Here is a 23,939-nt window from a genome sequence, read left to right on the forward strand (position 1 = left end):
GGCGAAGCTTGAATTTACAGGTATGTCCCTCTTTGGCTAATGTAGTTTCAAGATGGAGGGGCAGCATGGCGACCGGCATTCGAACCCCTCACCCGTATGTACTTTCAATGGCAGATTATAAACTTAAGAGAATACTTTATTACTTAAAAGAAGTAAATATACATTAATGAGCACATATATTTTTGAAAGAACTAAGTGTTTTTTGCTAAGAATCAACTAAAAAAGTTACACAGTGTAGCTTTAACTATTAAATTTGAAAAAAAAAAAAAGCAATTCATTAAAAACAAACAAGCCTTTATTCTCTCATAACTAAAAAAACATACCTTTTTCTTTGACAGGCTCAGGTTCTAATAAAAAAAAAAAAAAAAAGGAAAATAGCTGTATTAAAAGTATCCTATGTTGACATGTTCTAAAGCGTATTTCATGCATTCATTTTTACTGGGAAGCGGATTCCTGTTCATTATGTGCTGGATTGCTCTGTGGGATTAATACTTTCAATATTTCTTCTCAAGCAATATTTGATTACAAATCATGTCTACAAATTTATTTTTAGCAAGTATGTAATTGAAAAGATTTCTATATGATCATCTATTAATGTTAAGTCTGTTAATGAATATATGAAATAATTATTATTATTGGAGTGTAAAAATACAGAACTATTGCTGAAATGAAGAACAACATTGTTAAAAGTCTGTTAGTAAATAATATTTCTATGCAATCAGCCTTAGTACCATTCTGTAAAGGTTCCTTAACTTCTTTGACTTTTTCACAGGTGATTTCTAGCATCAGGAAATATTTTTATTTAACAAACACTGACACAAAAACAACAATGTATCTTTTTACTTTATCCCTTACGAAACTAGGAGAAAGTCAATGTGTTATATGAGTTTTTACAATATACATACATTTTTAGGAGTAAAAAATACATTTTACCTTTCTTTTTGGGCTCTGGTCTGATCTTAGCTTTTGGAGCCTCTTTGTCTAGGATAGAAAAGTTACTCATTTTTAATGTGGATATAAATAATTAGTTTTGATAACCTTTCATCTAAATAACAGTTCAAGTACTTTACAAAGAAATGAGAATAAAAGCATTAACATTAATATACTGTATATAAACTAAAAATGTTATAAAAATGCACTTCTGATTTTGGTTTGTATGGTCTTAATTGCCCACAAAATCAAAGCATTCATAAAATTGCGTAAAAAAACGATATATTTATATATTATACCTAGTGATCTGCTGAAGTTTTCTGACATACCTTTCTTTGCAAGTGCTGGTTTAGTGACGTTTTTCAATGCATCACGTTCTGTGTTGAGGAGAAGAAAAACTTTGCTAAGCTGAATGAAAGCTTCCATTTCATAACTGATCAAAGAGAGCCGGATATAATTTACACTCATCTTGTACTGTATATGCAAAATACAGAGCTGACGAAAAGACAATATGGATAAAAAGTACATAAAAAGTAGAAGTGCAAAATGTAGAATATTCTAATATTGCTCTTACGAAGCTTCATTAACAAACTGTCTCTGTCAACTTCCAAAAGAAAAAAATATTCCTGAGAATAAACAAGTAAAATAATAGGTTGGATTATAGAAGGATTGCCCATTACCTTTTTTAAAATGTGCTGCCTTAGTAACGTTCATCAGAGCATCACGATCTATAAAAGAAAATGTTTCATTCACTCGCAGCATGTAAACACTGCAGAGGGAATCACACTTTATATAAAAACTTGTAAACCTGGTTTCACAGAAAGAGCTTAGATTAAGCCAGGATTAGGCCTTTTCAGTTCAATCAGGACATTTAAGTGGCTTTTATAAACGCGCCTTAGAATAAAACATTACTGGTGTGCATCTTGAGACAAAACAATGGCACTGACATATTTGAAGAGATATCTGTGCAAGTTGCTTTCAGTTGAAACCGCTCAAATATGCACTTTAGTCTGGGACTAGGCTTAAGTCTTGTATGTCCAGTTCCTGTTTAGTTGTAGTTCGATGACTATAATTCATGACTAGCTTTTGAAATGAAGAAATTTTGATACCTTTTTTTGCTTTTTCCTTGGAGACCGCTGGTTTTATTTTCATACTGATGTTCTCCAGCTCTGTAAAAGATACAAGCAGCACATAAATCAAGAAATTATTTGTAATGTCAGCTTTACTTTGAATTATAATTGAGGGAAATACAAGTTTATTTGCAGCCTGATAATGTCAAAATTCTAAATATTTCTAGCATGGATGAAATACCTTTCATTGTTCTGTTGTCCATCCGTAAAAGTGTAATTTGATTTTGAGTGGACTCCAGATCAATTTTCATTTCACCAATGTCCTTCCTCATTAAATCCAGAAGAGACAGTTTTTGGTTGATGGAGTTCAGGAGCTCCACATCCAGACCGATAAGACCAACATCATCTGTGTGTTCACAAGTGTTTTGAAATAATTTGTGCAATCATCTGTGGCCATTCAGACATTATCAGTTACACTTTATTTCGATAGACCACTTCAGACATTTTTCTAACTATGCAACTACATGTCAACTAACTCTCAATAGAGTATTAGTAGACTGTTAGGTTAGGGTTAGTAGAATTCGTTGAAGTGCAAAGTTACTTATCAAAGATTTTAGACATACAAAGACGTTGCACTAAAGGAGAAAGAGGAACGTGCAATATGGCTGGTCCAGCCTGAAAAATGCATATTTTTTTGTCATGATTTGAGCGTTTTGAAACAAAATTTATGAGACAGTTGTTGTCACATTTTATTGGCGCATTCAAATATGAAATTGAATCGTACGCTTGATGAACAGCTTTGAAGAATTTGATGTTTCCCCATTTAAAGTGATAGCAGCTGTACTTGCTTGACTGAAATAGCAGCCCGAGAGGCGTTTCAAAGATGGTCACCGAGTGAAATGACTTGCCTTAAAAGAACTTTGCTTATAGTCAGTAGAATGTCTGTTGAGTGACCATCAAAATAAAGTGTTAGCAGATATTAAAGGATTAGTTCACTTTAAAATTAAAATTAGCCCATGATTTACTCACCATCAAGCCATGACGAATACAATCGCAGTTATATTAAAAAATATCCAGGCTCTTCCAAGTTTTATAATGGGATTGCAACAGACTGAATATTCTATAGTATTGTAGAATAGTTGCATTACTCGCATAAGTTGCGCTTTACATTTAAATGGAATCTGTATGTTCGTTTGGCCGGAAGCTAGTTATTTTACTTACTTTATTAATACTTAAAGTTTTAAATAGTCATATTTTTCTTACACAAACTCATCATTTTGCTTCAAAAGGCCTTTAATTACCATCTGGAGCCATTTGGAGTTCGTTTACGATGGATGGATGCACGTTTTTGAGCTTCAATCTGTTGGTTGCAATTCACTGCCATTATAAAACTTGGAAGAGCCAGGATATTTTTTAATATAACTCTGATTGTATTCGTCTGAAAGAAGAATGTCATATACACCTAGGATGGCTTGAGGGTGAGTAAATCATGGGCTTATTTTCATTTGAAAGTGAACTACTCCTTTAAGCACAAAGTCTACTAATACTCTGATGGCTAATAGTTGAAATGTAGTTGCAAAGTTATTTATAGTTAATAGAATGTCTAAAGTGGGTGATCGAAATGTAACTTTTGTGTAATTAATAAGAGGGTAACATGAGAATAAATTGTGAAAAAAGCTTTAATTATACTTGAACATATAATTACAAGAACAGTATAATTACAACATTTACCTTTTTTTGGTTCTGGAGCTGGTGCCTTTTCTTTAGCGACTGTAGGCTCTATACAAGAGTATCATTTCATGTGATAATAATTTTATACAAAAATCATATTACAGAAAGCAACACTACGTATATGAAGGATGATTTAATTTGCATTCATACCTCTCTTTACAGGAGCTCGCTTAACTTTCTCCTTGATGATTTCAGCCTCTGAAAAGGAAATGATGCAAAAATATTTGGAGAATATAAATAAATTCATGTAAAATATACATTTTCTTTAAATTGGAAGTAAAATGTTAGTAACTCTTACCTTTCTTCTCAGGGGCTGGTTTAGCTTTCTCCTTGATGACTTCAGCCTCTACGATGTTGATAAAATAAAAACATACAGAATAAATAAAAAACTTAGTATAGCATAATATAAAATTCTGATTGGTGTTAATTTGATTGTTACAGTAAATCAAACCTTTCTTCTCGGGGGCTGGTTTTACTTTCTCTTTGATGACTTCAGCCTCTAAAACAGCAATAATAATAATAATAATAAAAACAGAATAAAGGCAAAAAAACCTCTTTGCCTTATGGTTTGGCAAAAAAATTATGACTGAAATTATTTCAGGAGGCTAAAACCTGATTTGCTAGAATAATCACAGTATACAGGAGGATATCACACAAAAAATAGACACATACAAACTCATACCTTCCTTCAGGAGGGCTGGTTTAGCTTTTTCTTTAATGACTACAGCTTCTGAAATAGTGATGATGAAAAACATATTTAGAAAATGTAAAACAGAACTAAGGAAAATTGTTATCGTTACAGCTTATTAAATAACTGTAGTTTAATTTACCGTTCATTCTAACATTCAAATGGCATTAATCTAGCACACAAAAATACCTTTCTTTGGAGCTGGCTTTGGCTTTTCTTTGGTTATTTCGGGTTCTGTGAAACATGGCAGTAGAATTTTATGATAGCAAATTAAATAAATGGAAAAATTAAATTAAAAGGTCAACTGTAGGTACCCTTTTCTTCAGGGACTGGCTTTGCCTCTTCCTTGGGAACCTTGACTGAAAAAGAGATTTGAAATAAGGATTTGTTTTTGAGAAAACCTTGAAATATGAAAACATGCATATGGTGTTCAGTTATTTATTCAAATTTGCAAATGTTACAAGATAAACATCGATTATATATATTAATACCTTTCTTTGTAGGTTCTGGCACTGGTTCAGGTGCCTTTTCCTTACGAACTTCAGGCTCTGTAAAACAGCATTGATTCATGTGATGAATGATCGTCCAGTGGGAAGCAACATCATTACAGGATGATTTCATTTACATCTATACCTTTCTTTACAGGAGCTGGTTTAACTTTCTCCTTGATGATTTCAGCCTCTACAGTGATGACAATATAAAAATATTTAGATGAAGAACACAATTTGGCTTAGGGATAATGTCAATTTAATAACAGATAACAGTAACACAAACCTTTCTTCTCAGGGGCTGGTTTAGCTTTATCTTTGACGACTTCAGCCTCTAAAATAATGATAATATAAAATATTTTAAATATTAGCATTATCTTAAAACTGGCCAAAATAGAAATATGTTTTAACATTGTTCCCTTTCAAAGTGGAACTTTGATGCCGCGTCTGATATTGATGCTATGGGGAACGCCATCAGCGTGACCGGTGTCTGAAGCATGTGTGACAAACACGTACATTTTTTGTGCTGGCGAGAGTCCATGACATCACAAGCAGAGCGCCCGTAAGTAGAAAAAACGCTTGTAATACACAACATCAGCTTTTTTGTTTTCAGGAGCCTCTTGTTTGTATGTGCGTGTAAACACTGCACCGACAGTCGCATACCAATGCCGTCAGTCCCCACATTACAGTGCGTAACATATCAGACATTCTAATCCCGAGTAAGTATGTTCAATTGGCGAAAGCAAGCTCCGACAGATGCCAACAATCTCCGATAAGGGTAACACACTGATCTTACAAAACTCTATTACAAAACTCTATGAAGTGTCTGTTGCTGTCTTGTCAGTGTGGTGTGAATTGGCCTTTAGATAACACTCTTTTGGAGTGTGTTTGACTCCTGAGGGAACTGGATGCACTCATTATGATGCATTCACGGTAAGAAGCTCTGTTCTTGTTTGATTCTCTCCTGATGGATAGGAATATAGAGTCTGCACAAGGGAGAGAGAGGAGGCACTCATGGCAATGCATTCTCGGTTGATTCTCGATAGAGTGATAAGATTATAGTGTTTGTACGGAGCGCATTCGGCTCTTAAGGGAGTTGAATGCATTCTTTGTGATGCGTTTGCTGTGGAAAGCTCCACCTATGCTTGACTCCTCTGCTGTCCCACATATAAGTTGGTGAGCCTTTTTATTCCTCCTAGATCTCCATATTGAGGTGTCGAAATAATGGAGGAATTTGTTGGAGAGCTGCTCGCAAGCCATCTCTCCCCTGGTGCTGCATCCTTCTGGAGGCTCCCGCCTTGCCAATGAAGCGAGCGTGCTTGGCTCTCAAAAATAGGGCTGGGCAAAAAAATAGATTTTTCGATTCAATCGTTTTTACAAAATGTGGTCGATTCAATATCGATTCTCAAAAACCACGAATCTATCTTTTTTCCATATTTTTTTCTGTGAACAGTTAGATTCCCTCTACTTCGTTCATCTCCCTTCCCAACTACTGTTGGGTCTTGAATTAGGATGTATGGTCCCCTATGAATGGGTGATTTATAGGCCTCTCTAGTATGACCCAGGTTCAAGAACCTGACAAGTAGAGGTAGACTGCCTAAGGGGCATCCCTCCTGGTTATCTATTGCATGCTATAGTTTGCACTGGAGTAAAATGCTAGCTATAGCATGTACTGGAGAAGTGCCTATATGTAAGTCAGGGTTGAGCTGCTCTCCTTCAGTGTACTTGGGTTTTTATATAAATTCCCCTACGGCCTCCTTGGGGTTGGTGCATGCTGAATGAGAGTTACTGGCAAAATAAAGAAGCAGCAGACTGCCTTTCTCTTGTCTGGGACATATCTCCCCTATGGATGGCCCTAAGGGTTGATGCTACATGAATAGAGTTATGTAGGCAATGCTAACAAGCAGAGGAAGTTTGTCAGCGGTGCTTCCCTCCTTGTTATCTGTCACATACTATGGTCTAGAGCTAAAAGAAAAAGACGACGCACTAGCTATAGCGGGTCTTAGGTAGAGTGCCTTTACTCTAGGCAGGGTATGAGCTGCTCCCCCCCCCCCCCCCCCCCCATGTTCTGGGGTCTTTAATTAGGGCCTAAACTCCCCTGTGACTCCCTTGGGGTTTAGAGTCGGAGTAATGAGAGTTACTGAGCACACTACGTTATACCCTGCTCTCATTTTCCTCCCTTTCCTGAGTACGAGAAGTACAAGCATGGCGTGAGCACTCTGCCCTAATTGCTCTAGGGTATTTAAGTAGACCTGGAGTTCCCTTGCAGTTTCCCTAGGGGTTGAGTTTTGATGGTGAGTGTCTTTGGCAATTATATTATGCCACTCTCGTACTTGCATCTGTTCTGATGAAGTTGAGTGTTGCATTCTCCCCCTGGAAGTAGTGGGAATATCGAAGGTCCTTTGGTCTCCCTTTGGTCGGCTACTCCCTAAGGGCTTTGTCAAGGTAAAAGAAGCTGACATAGCTGAGTCACTTTTTTATAGTATCTCGTTGCCATGTCTATGGCTTGCCTGCACGTCTCCATCAGACAAAAGATTTGATGACGTGTATTATAGGCACCCTTTTATAATTACACCTTTTATAATTAGTGCCAATATCAGATTTGCCATCTCATTCCCCTTCTTAGGGAACCAGGGTTACATACTGTACGTAACCTAGACATTTTTCAAATATAAACTGCTCTACCTTTCTTTGTTGCTGGCTTTGGCTTTTCTTTAGTTATCTCAGGTCCTGAAAAATATGGGGGTTTAACTGATATTTTTGAATATCAGGCAGATATTTCAGTTTCAAGCATGCACATTACCCTCATTTTTACCATGGGGAAATCTCACCTTTTTTTGGTACTTCAGCAACTTTAGGCTCTATAAAACTTTAATTTTAGTTTTAGTTTTAATTCATGTAATGAGTAATCATCATAAATACAACAGCACATGCAGGATTTCATTGATATCCATACCTTTTTTTACAGGAGCTGGTTTAACTTTCTTTTTGATGACTTCAGCTTCTAAAATATCAAAAATATTTAAAGAATGAGAAAAACTTCATTTAAGTAAGTTTGAGCTTGTTCTTTAACTAGAAATCACACATCAAGCTATGTTAAGTAACCCTTACCTTTCTTCTCAAGAGCTGGCTTAGGTTTCTTCTTGATGATTTCGGCCTCTGAAGTGTTGATAATATTAAATAAAAAGATTATTAGGATGATCTTAAATTTTCTTTTTTTAAAAAAAAAAAGAAGACATTTTTCATTACATTTCAAAGTAAATCAAACCTTTCTTCTCAGGTGCTGGTTTAGCTTTCTCTTTGATGACTTCAGCCTCTAAAATTATGATAATATAAAATATTTAAAGCATTAGCATTATCTTAAAACTATCCAAAACAGAAATATTTTTTGACATTGTTTTTCAAAAATAAATTACCTACCTTTCTTTGGTGCAGGCTTTGGCTTTTCTTTGATTGACTCAGGAGCTGCAAGACATGAGGGCTTAACTTTGATACATTTTAGAGTATCAGGTAGATATTTCAGTTTCAAGCATGCCTAACAATGAAGTCTAACACCTTCTTAACCTCATTAGCCTTTGAAATGTTGAGTTAAATATTTTTTTCTCATTTTTGCCATGTAATCTCTGGAAATCTCTAAAATATTTGGGGCCAGTTCAGGTGCCTTTTCTTTTACAACTTCAGGCTCAATAAAAGTTTTAATTCATTAATATAATAATAATTATCACACAGCGGAAAACAACATACACAGGACAATTTCATTGATATCTATACCTTACTTTACACGAGCTTGTTTAATTTTCTTTTTGGTTACCTCAGAAATAATGAAAATATTTACAGAAAAAAATTATCATCATCATTGAATTTCGTCTTTATCTTCAGAATGAAAGCAGACATAAAGCCACAATAACCGTAACTCTTACCTTTCTTCTCAGGAGCCGGCTTAGGTCTCTCCTTGATGATTTCAGCTTCTAAAATGTTTATAATATTAAATAAAACGTTTTTTTTAGCATGATCTTATATTTTCCTAAATATTTTTTTTTTAATTACATTTTAAAGTAAATCAAACCTTTCTTCTCAGTGGCTGGTTTTACTTTCTCTTTGGCGACTCCAGCTTCTGAAATTGTGAAAATGTTTACATATTTAGAGGTAACTAAATACATATAATAGAGTATTAAAGTACAACTCAATTTACACAGTTACATTAAAACGCATATTATCGGCTTGTGTTCAGAAAAAAAAATCTCACCTCTTTTGGGTTTTGGTTCAGGAGTCTTTTCTTTAGAAACCTCAGGCTCTATAAAACAGTATTTTTTCATGTGATACTTGAATCACTATACAGCAGGAAGGCAACATTACACACAGTGATTTCATTAACATCCATACCTTTCTTTACAGGAGCTGGTTTAACTTTCTCCTTGATGACTTCAGCCTCTGATATGGCAATGATATTATATAGAGATTGTAAAATATCTTCAATTCATAAGAATATAATCTTACATTTATCCTTAACACCGAATAAAATCAAACGATGTAAAAAAAAAAAAAAAAAAAAATGTATTTTTTACCTTTCTTCTCAGGGGCTGGTTTAGCTTTCTCCTTGATGACTTCAGCCTCTGATATGGCAATGATATTATATAGAGATTGTAATATGTCTTCAATTCATAAGAATAGAATCTTAGATTTATCCTTAACACCGAATAAAAGCACACAATGTAAAAAAAAAAACCCCAACAACAACAAATTTTATTTTTTACCTTTCTTCTCAGGGGCTGGTTTAGCTTTCTCCTTGACTTCAGGCTCTGCAAAGATAATTTTGTTTACTGTGAAATTTTTTGTTTTCTTTAAAGTACATATTATCTGCTTGTGTTGGGATTAAAATAACTCACCTCTTTTTGGTTTTGGTTCAGGGGCCTTTCCTTTGGAAACTTCAGGCTCTATAAAACAGTATTTTTTTTTCCATGTGATACTTGAATTACTATACAGTGGGAAAGCAGCAGTACACATTGTGATTCATCCATACGGTACCTTTCTTTACAGGAGCTGGTTTAACTTTCATCTTGATGACTTCAGCCTCTGAAATAGCAATGATAATATTTGTAAAAAATCTTACATTTATGAATCTTAACTTCATCTTTAACACAGGAGAAAAAAAATTGCACATTGAAAAAAAAAACCCCAACTCTTACCTTTCTTCTCAGAGGCTGGTTTAACTTTCTCTTTAACTTCAGCCTCTGAAAAGAAAATAATGTAAAATTATTTTGTGGGGAAAATAATTTCTTTAGCAACTTTTTAGTATTTTTCTTACAAATAAAGTAAAATGAACAGATAAAGCAGTAAATTAAACCTTTTTTCACAGGGGCTGGTTTTACTTTTTCTTTGACGACTTCAGCTTCTAAAATGAAATGATTATATAAAAGCATTAGCATGATCTTAAAACTGGCCGGGGACTTTTTTGGCCTTAATCTTATTGATAAATTGGAGTACCTTTCTTTGGTGCTGGCTTTGGTTTGTCTTTAGTTTGATCAGGTACTGAAAAACATGAGAGTTTAACTTTAGAACTTTAACTTTAAATAGCATATGTAATGTTGTGTAATGTAAGTTAACATGTAAGTTTTCAAATATCATGTAATAAACATGATAAATTTTAGCAAAGCAAGCAAGTCACAATTGTCAACATTTGCTACGGTGCTGATAAATCAGCAATATTAGGTCATATACTAGATGTGTACCTTTTTCTTTAGAGACTAGTTTTGTCTTTTCCTTTGGAACTTCAACTGAAAGGGAATAGAAGATAAATAATGATGTTTCAGAGCAAAACTTACTAAATGAAAACATATATATGACATTCAAGTATTCAAAATTGCACACACATATAATACCTCTCTTTGCAGGTTCAGGTGCCTTTTCTTTAGGAACCTTCGGCTCTATAAAATCGTACAGTTTGGTGTGATAAATGATCATCATACATTATTAAAACAACAATACAAGCAGATTATTTAATTCAATGTATACCTTTTTTTACAGGAGCTGGTTTAACTTTCTCCTTGATGACTTCAGCCTCTGAAAGGAAATTATGTGAGAATATTTAGAAAAATTATATCTTTTCTTTTCTGTGAGAAAAAATGAATTCGATCTTTAACTTAGGGGTTTAAGCACACATGAAATTATATTCTACCTTTTTTCTTAGGGATTGGTTTGGCTTTTTCCTTGATGACTTCAACCTCTAAAATGTTGATAAAATAAAAACATTTAAACAATAGTAGTGTAATATAACATTTATGCATATTGTTATCTTGATTGTTAGCACAGGAAACCAAACCTTTCAACTTAGGGGCTGGTTTAGCTTTTTCTTTGGCAGCTTCAGGCTCTACAAAACATAAAAAATAAGAATATTTCAGTTTCATAGTGTCAAACAATTAAGCTTTTCTGCAAAAAATGTTTTGTTGTTGCTATGATTAGATTTACAATGTTCTAGAAGAAACTAACCTCTTTTGGGTTTCGGTTCAGGAGCTTTTTCTTTAGAAACTTCAGAGTATATAAAACATTTTTTTTGGGTTTTTTTTGCATGTGATAAATGATCATAATAATGTCAAAATCAGTAATTCCATCCATACCTTTCTTTATAGGAGTTGGTTTAACTTTCTCCTTGATGACTGCAGCCTCTGAAAAAGGTAATCATGTAAAAATATTTAGAAAACACACACACACACATATATACATACATACATACATACATATATATATATATATATATATATATATATATATATATATATATATATATATATATATATATATATCGTTTAAAAGTTTTAAATCCTAAAAAAGTTTAAAGTGTACACACCTGTTTTCAACATTGATCATAATAATAAATGTTTCTTAAGCACTAAATCAGCAAATCAGAATGATTTCTGACGGATCATGTGACACTGAAGACTGGAGTAATGATGCTAAAAATTCAGCTTTGATATCACAGGAATATTTGAAATATATTTTTAAAAAAAAAAGTTATTTTAAATTGTAAAAAAAAATTTGACACTATTACTGTTTTTGCTGTAATTTAGGTCAAATAAATGCAGCTTTAGTAAGCAGAAAAGACTTCTTTTAAAAATCTTACTGATCTAACTAAACATTTGAATGGTAGTGTATACTGTATTTTTTTTTTTTTTTTTGGCAAAATATCAACTGGATTGTTTAGTTTAGGTGAAAGCACACATGAAATTAGAACTTTTACCTTTCTTCTCAGTGGCTGGTTTAGCTTTTTCCTTGACTTCAGCCTCTAAAATGTTGATAATATAAAACATTTTAACATTTTATTTTGCTTAGGAATTATATTCATTTCATAGGTAACACAGTAAATCAAACCTTTCTTCTCAGGGGCTGGTTTAGCTTTCTCCTTGATGACTTCAGCCTCTAAATTGTTATGGCATAACATGAAGTGAAAGCAAAAGGAAAACAGAAATTGTCAATATTTTCACAAATTAATGCAAGTAAGCATACCTTTCTTTGGTGTTGGCTTGGGTTTTTCTTTTATTATCGCAGGTTCTGCAAAGCAAAGAAGAGTTTAATGTAAAAAAAGAAAGAAGAAAAAAAGCAGACATTTGTTGCATCCTCTCTCATGACATAATTTATCATAATGTTCTTTGTAATATTTATAAAAGCCAAGAAACAATTGAAATAGCAGTCACAAGTGGCTACAGTCAAACAATTGGCAGAACTTGCGATATGCATCAAGTCAAATCAAATCAAGAGGTCATATAAGATACAAAAGTGAATTTTGAACTAGATGCTTAACCTTTTATTTCAAGGACTGGTTTCGCCTTTTCTTTTGCAACCTCGACTAAAAGGGATGACAACAAAAAAATATGATTTGTTTCTATCATATGGAATATAGCAAAAACTGTACAGTACATGAATACCTTTCTTTGTTGTTTCAGGTGCCTTTTCTTTAGAAATTTCAGGCTCTATAAAACAGCATTGTGTTGTGTTATGAACAAACATCATACAGTGGAAAACAACAGTATACGCAAGATGTTTTGTTTGACATCTATACCTTTCTTTACAGGAGCTGGTTTAACTTTCTCCTTGATGACTTCAGCCTCTGAAATTATAACATTACAAATATGTTTAGAGAAAGAATAACATTTTGATAATGACAAATCATCAATCAACACAAGTAAGTCAAACCTTTCTTCTCAGGGACTGGTTTAGCTTTCTCTTTAGGAACTTCAGGCTCTACAAAACAAAATAAAAAGGAAGGAATTTCAATCATGTCAAATAATGAATTTAAATGCACATATGTGGGGAGACATCTCACCTTTTTTGGGTTTTGGTTCAGGAGCCTTTTCTTTTGCAACTTCAGGCTCTATAAAAACAGTTTAAAATTGATCTGATATGATTGATCATACAGCGGAAAGCGACAGCATATGCAAGATATGATTTCATTTCATTCACCTTTCTTCACAGGAGCTGGTTTAACTTTCTCCTTGATGACTTCAGCCTCTGAAATGAGAATGGTTTAAAATCTTTAGAGATTGTAAATGTCTTCTTTGCATTATCTTAACATTTATGATACCAAAAAGTGAAATCACTCATGATGCTAAGTTAATGGTACCTTTCTTCTCAGGGGCTGGTTTAGCTTTCTCCTTGACAACTTCAGCCTCTGAAATGATGACCATCATATAATAATACTTAGAGGAAGCCAAATAAATCCTTTTGTATAATATTAAAATTTGCTTGGAGGAAACATTTTAAATATTATCATAGTAAGTCAAACCTTTCTTCTCAGGGGCTGGTTTAGCTTTCTCTTTGACGACTTCAGCCTCTGCAATGATGATAATACAAAATATGAAGACAAACCAGTTCTATTCTATTTTGCATTAAAAAACAAAAGATCAGTGTTCTCTTAAAAACTAGCTAAAAGAAAACGTTAACTTTCATTGATATCTATACCTTTCTTGACAGGAGCTGTTTTCTCCTTGATGACTTCAGCCTCTGAAATGGCAATGATGTAAAAATATTTAGAGGTTTTAAAAGATGTATTATCTTTATACTTTTTTTATAATTAGGGAAAAAAGGAACATTATTCTAAACTAGCTTGGCAAAAATCTGGGTACTTTCAATACATTAAAACACAAAATAAAGTATTAAAAAATGATAGGATAGATGACAGTCATAAAAATGACTAACTAAACATTTGAATGGTAGTGTATACTGTATATATCATTTTGTTGGCAAAATATCAACTGGATTGTTTAGTTTAGGTGAAAGCACACATGAAATTATAACTTTTACCTTTCTTCTCAGTGGCTGGTTTAGCTTTTTCCTTGACTTCAGCCTCTAAAATGTTGATAATATAAAACATTTTAACATCACATTTTATTTTGCTTAGGAACTGTATTAATTTCATAGGTAACACAGTAAATCAAACCTTTCTTCTCAGGGGCTGGTTTAGCTTTCTCCTTGATGACTTCAGCCTCTACATTTTTATGGCATAACATATGAAGTGAAAGCAAAAGGTTAACATTATCTTACAACAGAAATTGTCAATATTTTCACAAATTAATGCAAGTAAGCATACCTTTCTTTGGTGTTGGCTTGGGTTTTTCTTTTATTATCTCAGGTTCTGCAAAGAAAAGAAGAGTTTAATGTAAAAAAAAAAATAAAATAATAATAATAATAAAAAAAGCAGACATTTGTTGCATCTTCTCTCAACTTGTGATATGCATCAAGTCAAATCAAATCAAGAGGACATATAAGATACAAAAGTGAATTTTGAACTAGATGCTTAACCTTTTATTTCAAGGACTGGTTTCGCCTTTTCTTTTGCAACCTCGACTAAAAGGGATGACAACAAAAAATATGATTTGTTTCTATCATATGGAATATACAGACAAAAACTGTACAGTATATGAATACCTTTCTTTGTTGTTTCAGGTGCCTTTTCTTTAGAAATTTCAGGCTCTATAAAACAGCATTGTGTTGTGTTATGAACAAACATCATACAGTGGAAAACAACAGTATACGCAAGATGTTTTGTTTGACATCTATACCTTTCTTTACAGGAGCTGGTTTAACTTTCTCCTTGATGACTTCAGCCTCTGAAATGATAACATTACAAATATGTTTAGAGAAAGAATAACATTTTGATAATGACAATTCATCAATCAACACAAGTCAAACCTTTCTTCTCAGGGACTGGTTTAGCTTTCTCTTTAGGAACTTCAGGCTCTACAAAACAAAATAAAAAGGAAGGAATTTCAATCATGTCAAATAATGCAGTTAAATGCACATACATGTGGGGAGACATCTCACCTTTTTTGGGTTTTGGTTCAGGAGCCTTTTCTTTTGCAACTTCAGGCTCTATAAAAACAGTTTAAAATTGATCTGATATGATTGATCATACAGCGGAAAGCGACAGCATATGCAAGATATGATTTCATTTCATTCACCTTTCTTCACAGGAGCTGGTTTAACTTTCTCCTTGATGACTTCAGCCTCTGAAATGAGAATGGTTTAAAATCTTTAGAGATTGTAAATGTCTTCTTTGCATTATCTTAACATTTATCATACCAAAAAGTGAAATCACTCATGATGCTAAGTTAATGGTAACTCTTACCTTTCTTCTCAGGGGCTGGTTTAGCTTTCTCCTTGACAACTTCAGCCTCTGAAATGATGACCATCATATAAAAATACTTAGAGGAAGCCAAAGAAATCATTTTGCACACTATTACATTTTGCTTGGAGGAAACATTTTAAATATTATAAGTCAAACCTTTCTTCTCAGGGGCTGGTTTAGCTTTCTCTTTGACGACTTCAGCCTCTGCAATGATGATAATATAAAATATGAAGACAAACCAGTTCTATTCTATTTTGCATTAAAAAACAAAAGATCAGTGTTCTCTTAAAAACTAGCTAAAAGAAAACGTTAACTTTCATTGATATCTATACCTTTCTTTACAGAAGCTGTTTTCTCCTTGATGACTTCAGCCTCTGAAATGGCAATGATGTAAAAATATTTAGAGGTTTTAAAAGATTTATTATCTTTATAATCTTTTTTGTGGAAAGGTTAATTTAATTCTCAGCCATTTTTCTCATGGGCTGATTTAGCTGTTATAATATAAAAACATTTAGGGAAAAAAGGATCATTATTCTAAACTAGCTTGGCGAAAATCTGGGTACTTTCAATACATTAAAACACAAAATAAAGTATTAAAAAATGATAGGATAGATGACTAAATTTTTTGTTTTAATTTGTTATATGAATACACTGGCTGGCTGGTAAAATATATAAATATACTTAAGTACTACTACTATTTTAGGATACATTATTGTTTCATGTGATGAATAATAATTCATATTCAAACCTTTCTTCTCAGGAGCTGGTTTGGATTTTTCTTTAATGACTTCAGCTTCTGAAATATGTGAAAATATAAAATATTTATAGAAACAAAAGTCATGAAACATAAGTTCCACAAGAAAGTAATTTTAATGATATGAATAATTATTAGACAAAAGCATTTATTGACATCCATACCTTTCTTTGCAGGAGCTGGTTTTGCTTTCTCCTTGACTTCAACCTCTGGAATGGCAATGTGGGGATTGTAAAAGATATTTGAAATATTATCTTTCGAATTTGTCTAGATAAAAATATTAACATGAACTCACCTTTTTTCTCAGGGGTTGGTTTAACTTTTTCCTTAATGACTTCAGCCTCTAAGATCATGATAATGCAAAACATATTTAGATTTTTTTATGTTTAGTTGTATCATGTTGTTAAAGAAAATAGTCATTTAATTCTTAATACAGTGAGTCAAACCTTTCTTCACAGGGGCTGGTTTAGCTTTCTCTTTAATGACTTCAGCCTCTAAAATGTAAAAAATAAATAAAATAAAATGCAAACAATTAGCATTACCTTATAAAAGGCCAGTGGTAAAGCCGTTTTAAGCATTATTCACACTAATATTGAAATAGGTTACCCTTCTTTTGTACAGGCTTGAGTTTTTCTTTGGTTATTTCCGGTGCTGCTGCAAAACACGAAGGTTTAACTTTACAATTTGCAGATGTACAGATAAAATCAAGGCACTGCATTACATAATTAGTAAAGGGGTTTTGAATGAACAGATAAACTCGATATGTACCTTTCTTTTCAGGGACTGTTTTTTCCTTTTCCTTTAGAACCTCAACTGGAAAGATATCACAAGTTAGATTGACATTTGTTTCTAAAAGCTTATATGAAAATATTTGTAAGGCATGCATTCAAAATTAAAGATAAAAAACTTTAGCATATAAACACCTTTCTTAGTGGGTTCTGGTTTTGGTTCAGGAGCCTTTTCTTTAGCAGCTTCAGGCTCTATGAGACAGTATCACGTGATGAATGATCATCATGCAGTATAAATCAAAAATATATGATCATCTCATTCACATCTATACCTTTCTTTACAGGAGCTGCTTTAACCTTCTCCTTGATGACTTCAGCCTCTGAAAATAATAACATTTAGAGATTGTAAATAAGTAAATGGGATTAGCGGAAACTGAAAGAAGCATGCATAAAATGGATAAAAATAGTAACTCTCACCTTTCTTCTCAGGGGCTGGTTTAGTTTTCTTTTTAATGACTTCAGCCTCTAAAATGATCAAAATATATAGAAAAAGTCAATTTAGCATTATCATTTTTGCACAGGATAATGATAATAATATTTTAATTGTTAAAGTAAATAAACCTTTCTTCTCAGGGGCTGGTTTAGCTTTCTCCCTGATGGCTTCAGCCTCTACAATTATTATAACAATAATTTAAGCATTAGCTTTTGTCTTAAAGCTGGCTGGGGAAAATGTTTCGCATTAACATTACAAATTAACAAACCTTTCTTTGGTGCTGGCTTTGGTTTTTCTTTAGTTATTTCAGGTGCTGGAAAACAGAGCAGTAATTGAAAGGTCAGTCATAACAGCCTTTGCAGATGTGTTATTTTATAATTGATACAGTGTATCATAGTAAATAAAAGTGCTTTTCTATTTAAAGCTATACCTTTCTTCTCAGGAACTGGTTTTGCCTTTTCCTTCAGAACCTCGACTGTAAGGGTTACAAGGTAAATAATGTTTTTTAAGAAAAACTTAACAATATCTGTATGAGATTCGGTCTAATCTAGTATTCACTGTTGCAAATGTTGATAAAGAAAATACTGTATCTCACTACCTTTCTTTGGAGGTGCTGGTTTCTCTTTGAAAACATCAGGCTCTACAAAACAGACAGATATTTCACTTTCAATAATGTCAAGCAATTCAACTGCAATACAGCTTCAACTTCTGAAATAGAAGGATAAAGTCTCTCTCTATGGAATAATTAAACAAACTGCTGATTAAATATTTAAAGTGTTTGGTAAATGATTTTAAACATTTGGGTTTTGTTTCAGGTGCCTTTTCTTTAGTAACTTCAGTCTCTATAAAATAGTTTAAATTTATGTCATGAAGGATTATTATACAGCGGAAAGCGACAGCATTTGCAGGATGATTTCATTGTCATCCATACCTTTCTTTACAGGAGTTGTTTTCTCCTTAATGACTTCAGCCTCTGAAATGGCAATGATGCTTTAGCATTGTGTTTCAATGTCCTTGGCTAATTTTTATAAGCATAAGCACACATCAAGCTAAAATAATGATAAAAATAATAATAACCTTTCTTCTCAGGGGCTGGTTTAACCTCTTTGATGACTTCAGCCTCTGCAATGATGATAATATAAAAGTGAAGGGGATGCATTTTCTTCTTTTAGCATTAATTTTCTTATATTTTGCATGGGGAAAATGTTGATTAATACACATACCTTTCTTTACAGCAACTGGTTTAGCTTTCTCCTTGATGACTTTAGACTCTGAAATGGCAATGATGAGAAATATTTGTAATACAGTAAATGGTTTACAGTAGCATTATTGATTGCTAATGCTGTAAATCAAACCTTTTTTCTCAGGGGCTGGTTTAGCTTTCTCCTTGGTGACTTTATCCACTACATTATGATGATGAAAACATCAAGAAAGCACAATATATTAGCACTATCTTAAAACTGGGTAGAAGACATTTGCTACAATTGTAATAGTTTAGTTTACTGTAATACAAATAAATGTGTGTACCTTTCTTTGTTGGCTTGGGTTTTTCTTTTGTTATCTTAAGTTCTGGTAAATATGGGATTTATTAAGCATAACATTTTTTGGAATATGACATGCATGAGTGTTTATTTTTAAATGTTTGCAAAATGTAACATAGCATATACTGCATAATAATGTAATACCTTTCTTTGGAGGTTCTGGTTTAGCTTTCTTTTTGGTAATTTCAGTCTCTAAAAAACAGAATTATATTTCAGTTTTAATCTTGTCAAACAGTTGAGCAAATACATAGATGTCTTTATATCAGCTTCAGGCTCGGAAACTGTGATTAGAAATAAATTGTTACAACTTTGCAGTTGCCTTAAAATGTGTCATAAGACCCTTACAGAGAATATGTCTACCTTTCTTTGGTGCAGGTTTTGCTTTTGCCTTTTCAACTGCGACAGCAGGTTCTGAAAAACGTTGAGATATAATATCCTAAGATTATATTTGCTTGAATATCTAATGGTTACTGTTATTTTACATTGTAAAAATTATTTAAATAATTTTTCAAAAGAATTTCCCAGATTGCCAGGTTCGGTTTAACATTTCCTGTTGTCTTTTAATCTTGTTTAGCAATTATAATGTAATGAAAGACTCATTCATACCTTTCTTCACAGTGACAGGTTTACGTTTGTCCTTGGCAACTTCTGAAATATATATTATATGGAATATATTATTTCGAATATTAAAAAAAACACTACACTTAAAGCAAAACACTTAAAACTATGCAGACAATTAACCTTTTTTGGAAGGTTCAGGTTTTGCTTTCTCTTTTGGAATTTTAGATTCTGTGAATGTATGGAAAAATCAACAGCATATTCAGTGTGGTGTTTCATGTACAATAAGTGTTCATATTCAGATAAAACTAATAATTAAAGACCACTTCTTTCTATTGATATCAACAGATAAAGTTTTAACTTGTGACTAGCAAGAAACAAACACTTGTTATCTAGTATAAATACCTTTCCTTACAGAAGCAGGTTTGGGTCTTTCTTTAATAGCTTTTAAAAATGTCAAATCAATGTAGCATCAAAAAAAAAAAAACATGAACAAGAGTTCTCACATTTGCATTTAATTACCTTTCTTTGGAGGTTTCTTCTTCTCTTTAATAATTTCAGGCTCTGAAAATCAAGTCAAATCGCATGGTAAAATATTTATGTAGAGCTAATGCACATGCTTAAGTAAAATAAAATATTCAGAAAGTTTTCTTTATAGGAACCTTCATCTTAATGGATTAGGATTTACAGGATAATATTTCAGAAAATCAATGTTATGAAATTAATTACACTATCAGGATTTCTAACTACCCTCCATATAATTTGCCAAAAATTTACATTTAAACATATTATTATTATTATATTACATTATTATTATTATTATATAATTCTAACACACACACACACACACATATATATATATATATATTCTTTTATATATATATTTTTTTTTTATATTTTATATTTTATATATTATATATATATATATATATATATTATATATATATATATATATATATATATATATATATATATATATATATATATATATATATAATTTTTTTTTTTTATTATTATACTTTTAAGGAATATCAAATACTTAAGGAATGTACCTTTCTTTGGAGGAGCTGGTTTTGCCTTTTTAATTTCTTCAGCCGCTAAACATATCAAGGAGAGAATTTATTTATATATAGTAAAACGCAGTATGATATGTGAAAAACATATAGTAAGGGCAATGTTTGAACTGGACACAGTGTGGTACCTTTCTTTACAGGAGCTGCTTTTTCCCTCTCTTTGACAACTTCATCTTCTGAACGAGATAAAAGATAAAGTAAATCCAACAAATAAAACTTCACCAAATATTATATGTAAACTAAATCTGGCTGTTGCATCTTTCTAATTAACTTATTAAAGAAATCTGAACGACAAGCCTATATTTCTCAACAGTCACAAGTTTAGCTGGCTCCTTGGTAACTTCATCCTCTATAAGTGTATCAGTTGAGATTGTACATCCAAATCTTATCTCTCACATTTTAGGAAGGAAAAAAATGATTTTTTAGGTTTTTAAATACAGAGTACTGTACCTTTTTTAGCAGGTGTTGGTTTTACCTTCTCTTCAACAGCTTCAACCTCTGCAAGATTCAATAATTTTTCTGATGTGACAACCATTTTATAATATGCATGTTTAACGATAAAACCTATTGCATTCATTTTACCTTTCTTGGAAGGCTCTGGCATAGATTTTTCTTTGGAAACCTCAGGTTCTATATATCAGTGGATGTTAGCAGTTAGCATCATATAAACATTGGGGGAAAAAAGTACAATTTCAACAAAATCAAACTGCACCTTTCTTAACTGGGGCTGGTTTCATTTTCTCCTTAGTAGCTTCAGTATCTGAAATTATCATAATTGCATGCCTTAGAAAGTAAAGTAATATTAAAAAACCTAACTATTTGGTATTGATGTCCTATCTTCAGGATATTTTGCCTCTGAGCAATATTTAAGTGTTTTTACCTTTCTTTGAAGGTACCGGTTTGACTTTCTCATCTACAACTGCAGGCTCTACAATTCAAGGAAAACTAAGGGTTAAGCATCCTTAAATTTAAGAAAGGAAAATTACAAAAGTTCTTTTTTCACAGGAATGGTTGTTGGTTTCTCTTCTGAACAAAATGCAGGTGTATATTTAATAAATATAAATTTTATATACAATATATGAGATTAAATCTTTCCGTCTTTACCTTTCTTGGCAGTTGGTGGTTTTTCTTTCTCCTTAGGAACAACAGGCTCTGAAAATGAGTCCGTAGGCTCAGTCACAAAAAAAAAAAGGCTTTTAAATGAAATGCTGTGTTACTGTAGGTGCATCATACCTTTCTTCAAAAGGGCCGGTTTAGTTTTGTCCTTGGGAGCTTTTGCCTCTAAATTATTCAAACAACGAAAGAGAAAAGCATTTAAACTTGCTGATGTGTACTGTTCCTCTGAAACTAAAGTTTTGTTAAGCTTTGAATTCAGTAGACCCACAGCTTTAATTCACAGTTATCTAAAATCAAGCACCTTTCTTTTCTGGTGCTGGTTTTGCCTTGTCTTCAATTTTTTCAGCACCTGCAAGAAACACCAGAAAATATTACAATAAAAAAAAAAGAAAAAGAAAAAAAAGTACACTTTTCTGAGAAGCAAAGAAAGACTGCAGCAAAGTAACTGTAAACCAGCTTTAACTTCAACTTTCAATCTTTGTGAATCCATCATTTTTAAATATATGTACAGCGACATTCCAACAAAAGACATAATATTTTTGTGTGAATCAATATACGTAAGAGCAGGGCTGTAGGAACAATTTGAAACAACACATTATACCATAGACACGCACATGTGTCTCTTAAATATTATTAATATAAGATATTTAAAAGCAGGAGTCATACCTTTTTTCATAAGGACATGTTTTTCTTTCTCTTCAGCTGCTAAAGGTTATCAATACATTAAGTTCTTGTTCTCTTCAAAATCAAATGTTAGTTGAAATAGTAGATAATGCAATAATGAATCACATAAGAGCATGAATACCTTTTTTAACCTGAGCTGGTATTGCTTTTTCTTTCACTTCTGCAGTATCTGAATGAAATAAATATGAAACTAAATAAATGAAAAAAATATTTGCTGAAATTTTACTACACATTGCAAAAGCACTACCTTTCTTTGATGGTTCTGGTTTTGGAAGCTCAGGCTCTACAGTGTGAAGAAAGAGGTGTGTGATGTATAAATGAGAATGATAGAAAAACACTTCTCAAAAGAATTGGCCTTGCTTTAGTCTTGTTACCTTTCTTCGAGGGCTCTGGTTTGGCCTTCTCTTTGGAAAACTCTAGCTCTGTAATTTCATCAACAACAGCAGTTTATGCCAGATTAAAAAACACTGCATTTAGTTTTGAATGCCATCTATTGTATGTGGAATGTCATACCTTTCTTTTTGGGAGCTGGTTTTACTTTTTCTACAGCAACGTCAGCTTCTAGAAGCGAATAAATAAACATTTCTTTGAGTTCAGCTTATGAAAGAAGTGAAAAATGTACTTGCTCAATGCATATTTTTCAAAGCTTAATAAAAATAACCACACTTTTTGCTTTAACAGTTTTGTTTTTGTGAATTCAGGTTGCAGTACTGCATGACATATGTTATATCATACAATAAAACTGATCTCAAGAAAATGTTGAATTAGAAACAGACCTTTCTTCACAGGTTTAGCTTTTTCCTTAGGAACTTTAGCTGTAATATGAAATAAGACAATGTCTCAATGAATCTTCAATTGTATTACCAGAGAAATGTACTTTTTTTTGGCTTGTATCATCCATGAAGCCCATATGGATTTTAAAATTGAATAAGGAAAGTTACAGCGTGCTTAACAACCCCAAAATACAGAAAATGATCTCTAACCCTTAAAGGACACATTTCAGCCAAAAATATGTTTACAAAAGAACATGCAAGCCTGGTACCTTTCTTTGAAGGTGCAGGCTTGACCTTTTCTTTAGTGACCTTAAGTTCTGGGAAGCATTTGAAACAAACTGTTCATTTAAGCAAAACATTATATATAGTAACATACAAATACATATGCATACAAAAAACTACCTTTCTTTATTGGCTTAGCTTTTTCCTTGACAGCATCAGCAACTAAACAGACAAAATATGTTATCTCTAATTCAATTTTTTTTTTTTACAATAAATGATGAACTGTTTGATTTTTACAAGGCAAGCATATACCTTTTTCTTTAGGAGCTGCTTTTGCCTTTTCCTTAATATCTTTAGTTTTTTTAAAGAAAAAGTAAAATTTTATACTGATGTCTGAGCAAACAATCATCAACATGCACACCATCAATAACAGTGATTGCTAAGCAATAGTTCCCCTAAAAATGAACATTTA

General features: G+C 32.4%; 1 protein-coding gene across 9 annotated transcripts in view; it reads right to left on the bottom strand.

Moving 5' to 3' along the window:
* The window catches only part of LOC307148455 (uncharacterized protein), a 41,056-nt gene that overhangs the window by 3,755 nt on the left and 13,362 nt on the right, over positions 1-23,939 (bottom strand). The window contains exons 24-127 of one of the 9 annotated variants that reach the window (XM_079854015.1): positions 23,780-23,818; positions 23,648-23,689; positions 23,515-23,562; positions 23,249-23,287; positions 22,986-23,033; positions 22,847-22,894; positions 22,720-22,755; positions 22,594-22,641; positions 22,455-22,493; positions 22,090-22,137; positions 21,906-21,953; positions 21,777-21,824; positions 21,553-21,600; positions 21,385-21,432; positions 21,255-21,302; positions 21,123-21,170; positions 20,801-20,848; positions 20,652-20,696; positions 20,122-20,163; positions 19,783-19,830; positions 19,648-19,689; positions 19,402-19,452; positions 19,186-19,233; positions 19,028-19,069; positions 18,856-18,903; positions 18,724-18,771; positions 18,578-18,622; positions 18,432-18,473; positions 18,099-18,140; positions 17,931-17,975; positions 17,769-17,813; positions 17,629-17,676; positions 17,485-17,532; positions 17,340-17,387; positions 17,203-17,259; positions 17,048-17,092; positions 16,886-16,933; positions 16,726-16,773; positions 16,575-16,622; positions 16,444-16,488; positions 16,274-16,321; positions 15,858-15,899; positions 15,682-15,729; positions 15,526-15,573; positions 15,359-15,406; positions 15,222-15,269; positions 15,090-15,137; positions 14,960-15,007; positions 14,826-14,870; positions 14,700-14,744; positions 14,488-14,532; positions 14,338-14,385; positions 14,202-14,246; positions 13,860-13,901; positions 13,684-13,731; positions 13,522-13,569; positions 13,362-13,409; positions 13,225-13,272; positions 13,095-13,142; positions 12,961-13,008; positions 12,827-12,871; positions 12,703-12,747; positions 12,408-12,452; positions 12,273-12,320; positions 12,142-12,186; positions 11,522-11,569; positions 11,394-11,432; positions 11,227-11,274; positions 11,083-11,130; positions 10,920-10,967; positions 10,787-10,831; positions 10,637-10,681; positions 10,392-10,436; positions 10,252-10,299; positions 10,094-10,138; positions 9,933-9,980; positions 9,794-9,841; positions 9,662-9,706; positions 9,473-9,520; positions 9,291-9,338; positions 9,154-9,201; positions 8,974-9,021; positions 8,828-8,875; positions 8,328-8,372; positions 8,176-8,223; positions 8,019-8,066; positions 7,864-7,911; positions 7,593-7,637; positions 5,194-5,241; positions 5,053-5,100; positions 4,911-4,967; positions 4,734-4,778; positions 4,609-4,653; positions 4,414-4,461; positions 4,183-4,230; positions 4,030-4,077; positions 3,882-3,929; positions 3,732-3,779; positions 2,242-2,406; positions 2,040-2,099; positions 1,611-1,658; positions 1,260-1,307; positions 934-981; positions 324-347 (exon numbers count right to left, since the gene is read on the bottom strand). In XM_079854015.1, coding sequence (XP_079710141.1) covers positions 324-347; positions 934-981; positions 1,260-1,307; positions 1,611-1,658; positions 2,040-2,099; positions 2,242-2,406; positions 3,732-3,779; positions 3,882-3,929; positions 4,030-4,077; positions 4,183-4,230; positions 4,414-4,461; positions 4,609-4,653; positions 4,734-4,778; positions 4,911-4,967; positions 5,053-5,100; positions 5,194-5,241; positions 7,593-7,637; positions 7,864-7,911; positions 8,019-8,066; positions 8,176-8,223; positions 8,328-8,372; positions 8,828-8,875; positions 8,974-9,021; positions 9,154-9,201; positions 9,291-9,338; positions 9,473-9,520; positions 9,662-9,706; positions 9,794-9,841; positions 9,933-9,980; positions 10,094-10,138; positions 10,252-10,299; positions 10,392-10,436; positions 10,637-10,681; positions 10,787-10,831; positions 10,920-10,967; positions 11,083-11,130; positions 11,227-11,274; positions 11,394-11,432; positions 11,522-11,569; positions 12,142-12,186; positions 12,273-12,320; positions 12,408-12,452; positions 12,703-12,747; positions 12,827-12,871; positions 12,961-13,008; positions 13,095-13,142; positions 13,225-13,272; positions 13,362-13,409; positions 13,522-13,569; positions 13,684-13,731; positions 13,860-13,901; positions 14,202-14,246; positions 14,338-14,385; positions 14,488-14,532; positions 14,700-14,744; positions 14,826-14,870; positions 14,960-15,007; positions 15,090-15,137; positions 15,222-15,269; positions 15,359-15,406; positions 15,526-15,573; positions 15,682-15,729; positions 15,858-15,899; positions 16,274-16,321; positions 16,444-16,488; positions 16,575-16,622; positions 16,726-16,773; positions 16,886-16,933; positions 17,048-17,092; positions 17,203-17,259; positions 17,340-17,387; positions 17,485-17,532; positions 17,629-17,676; positions 17,769-17,813; positions 17,931-17,975; positions 18,099-18,140; positions 18,432-18,473; positions 18,578-18,622; positions 18,724-18,771; positions 18,856-18,903; positions 19,028-19,069; positions 19,186-19,233; positions 19,402-19,452; positions 19,648-19,689; positions 19,783-19,830; positions 20,122-20,163; positions 20,652-20,696; positions 20,801-20,848; positions 21,123-21,170; positions 21,255-21,302; positions 21,385-21,432; positions 21,553-21,600; positions 21,777-21,824; positions 21,906-21,953; positions 22,090-22,137; positions 22,455-22,493; positions 22,594-22,641; positions 22,720-22,755; positions 22,847-22,894; positions 22,986-23,033; positions 23,249-23,287; positions 23,515-23,562; positions 23,648-23,689; positions 23,780-23,818 — 4,953 coding nt within the window. The remainder of the gene's footprint in view (positions 1-323; positions 348-933; positions 982-1,259; positions 1,308-1,610; positions 1,659-2,039; positions 2,100-2,241; positions 2,407-3,731; positions 3,780-3,881; positions 3,930-4,029; positions 4,078-4,182; positions 4,231-4,413; positions 4,462-4,608; positions 4,654-4,733; positions 4,779-4,910; positions 4,968-5,052; positions 5,101-5,193; positions 5,242-7,592; positions 7,638-7,863; positions 7,912-8,018; positions 8,067-8,175; positions 8,224-8,327; positions 8,373-8,827; positions 8,876-8,973; positions 9,022-9,153; positions 9,202-9,290; positions 9,339-9,472; positions 9,521-9,661; positions 9,707-9,793; positions 9,842-9,932; positions 9,981-10,093; positions 10,139-10,251; positions 10,300-10,391; positions 10,437-10,636; positions 10,682-10,786; positions 10,832-10,919; positions 10,968-11,082; positions 11,131-11,226; positions 11,275-11,393; positions 11,433-11,521; positions 11,570-12,141; positions 12,187-12,272; positions 12,321-12,407; positions 12,453-12,702; positions 12,748-12,826; positions 12,872-12,960; positions 13,009-13,094; positions 13,143-13,224; positions 13,273-13,361; positions 13,410-13,521; positions 13,570-13,683; positions 13,732-13,859; positions 13,902-14,201; positions 14,247-14,337; positions 14,386-14,487; positions 14,533-14,699; positions 14,745-14,825; positions 14,871-14,959; positions 15,008-15,089; positions 15,138-15,221; positions 15,270-15,358; positions 15,407-15,525; positions 15,574-15,681; positions 15,730-15,857; positions 15,900-16,273; positions 16,322-16,443; positions 16,489-16,574; positions 16,623-16,725; positions 16,774-16,885; positions 16,934-17,047; positions 17,093-17,202; positions 17,260-17,339; positions 17,388-17,484; positions 17,533-17,628; positions 17,677-17,768; positions 17,814-17,930; positions 17,976-18,098; positions 18,141-18,431; positions 18,474-18,577; positions 18,623-18,723; positions 18,772-18,855; positions 18,904-19,027; positions 19,070-19,185; positions 19,234-19,401; positions 19,453-19,647; positions 19,690-19,782; positions 19,831-20,121; positions 20,164-20,651; positions 20,697-20,800; positions 20,849-21,122; positions 21,171-21,254; positions 21,303-21,384; positions 21,433-21,552; positions 21,601-21,776; positions 21,825-21,905; positions 21,954-22,089; positions 22,138-22,454; positions 22,494-22,593; positions 22,642-22,719; positions 22,756-22,846; positions 22,895-22,985; positions 23,034-23,248; positions 23,288-23,514; positions 23,563-23,647; positions 23,690-23,779; positions 23,819-23,939) is intronic. The other 8 variants (XM_079854017.1, XM_079854016.1, XM_079854020.1 and 5 more) reach the window with 8 other exon arrangements.

This window comes from Squalius cephalus (genome assembly GCF_949319135.1).
Source record: "Squalius cephalus genome assembly, chromosome: 20".
In the NCBI taxonomy this organism is placed as follows: domain Eukaryota; kingdom Metazoa; phylum Chordata; class Actinopteri; order Cypriniformes; family Leuciscidae; genus Squalius; species Squalius cephalus.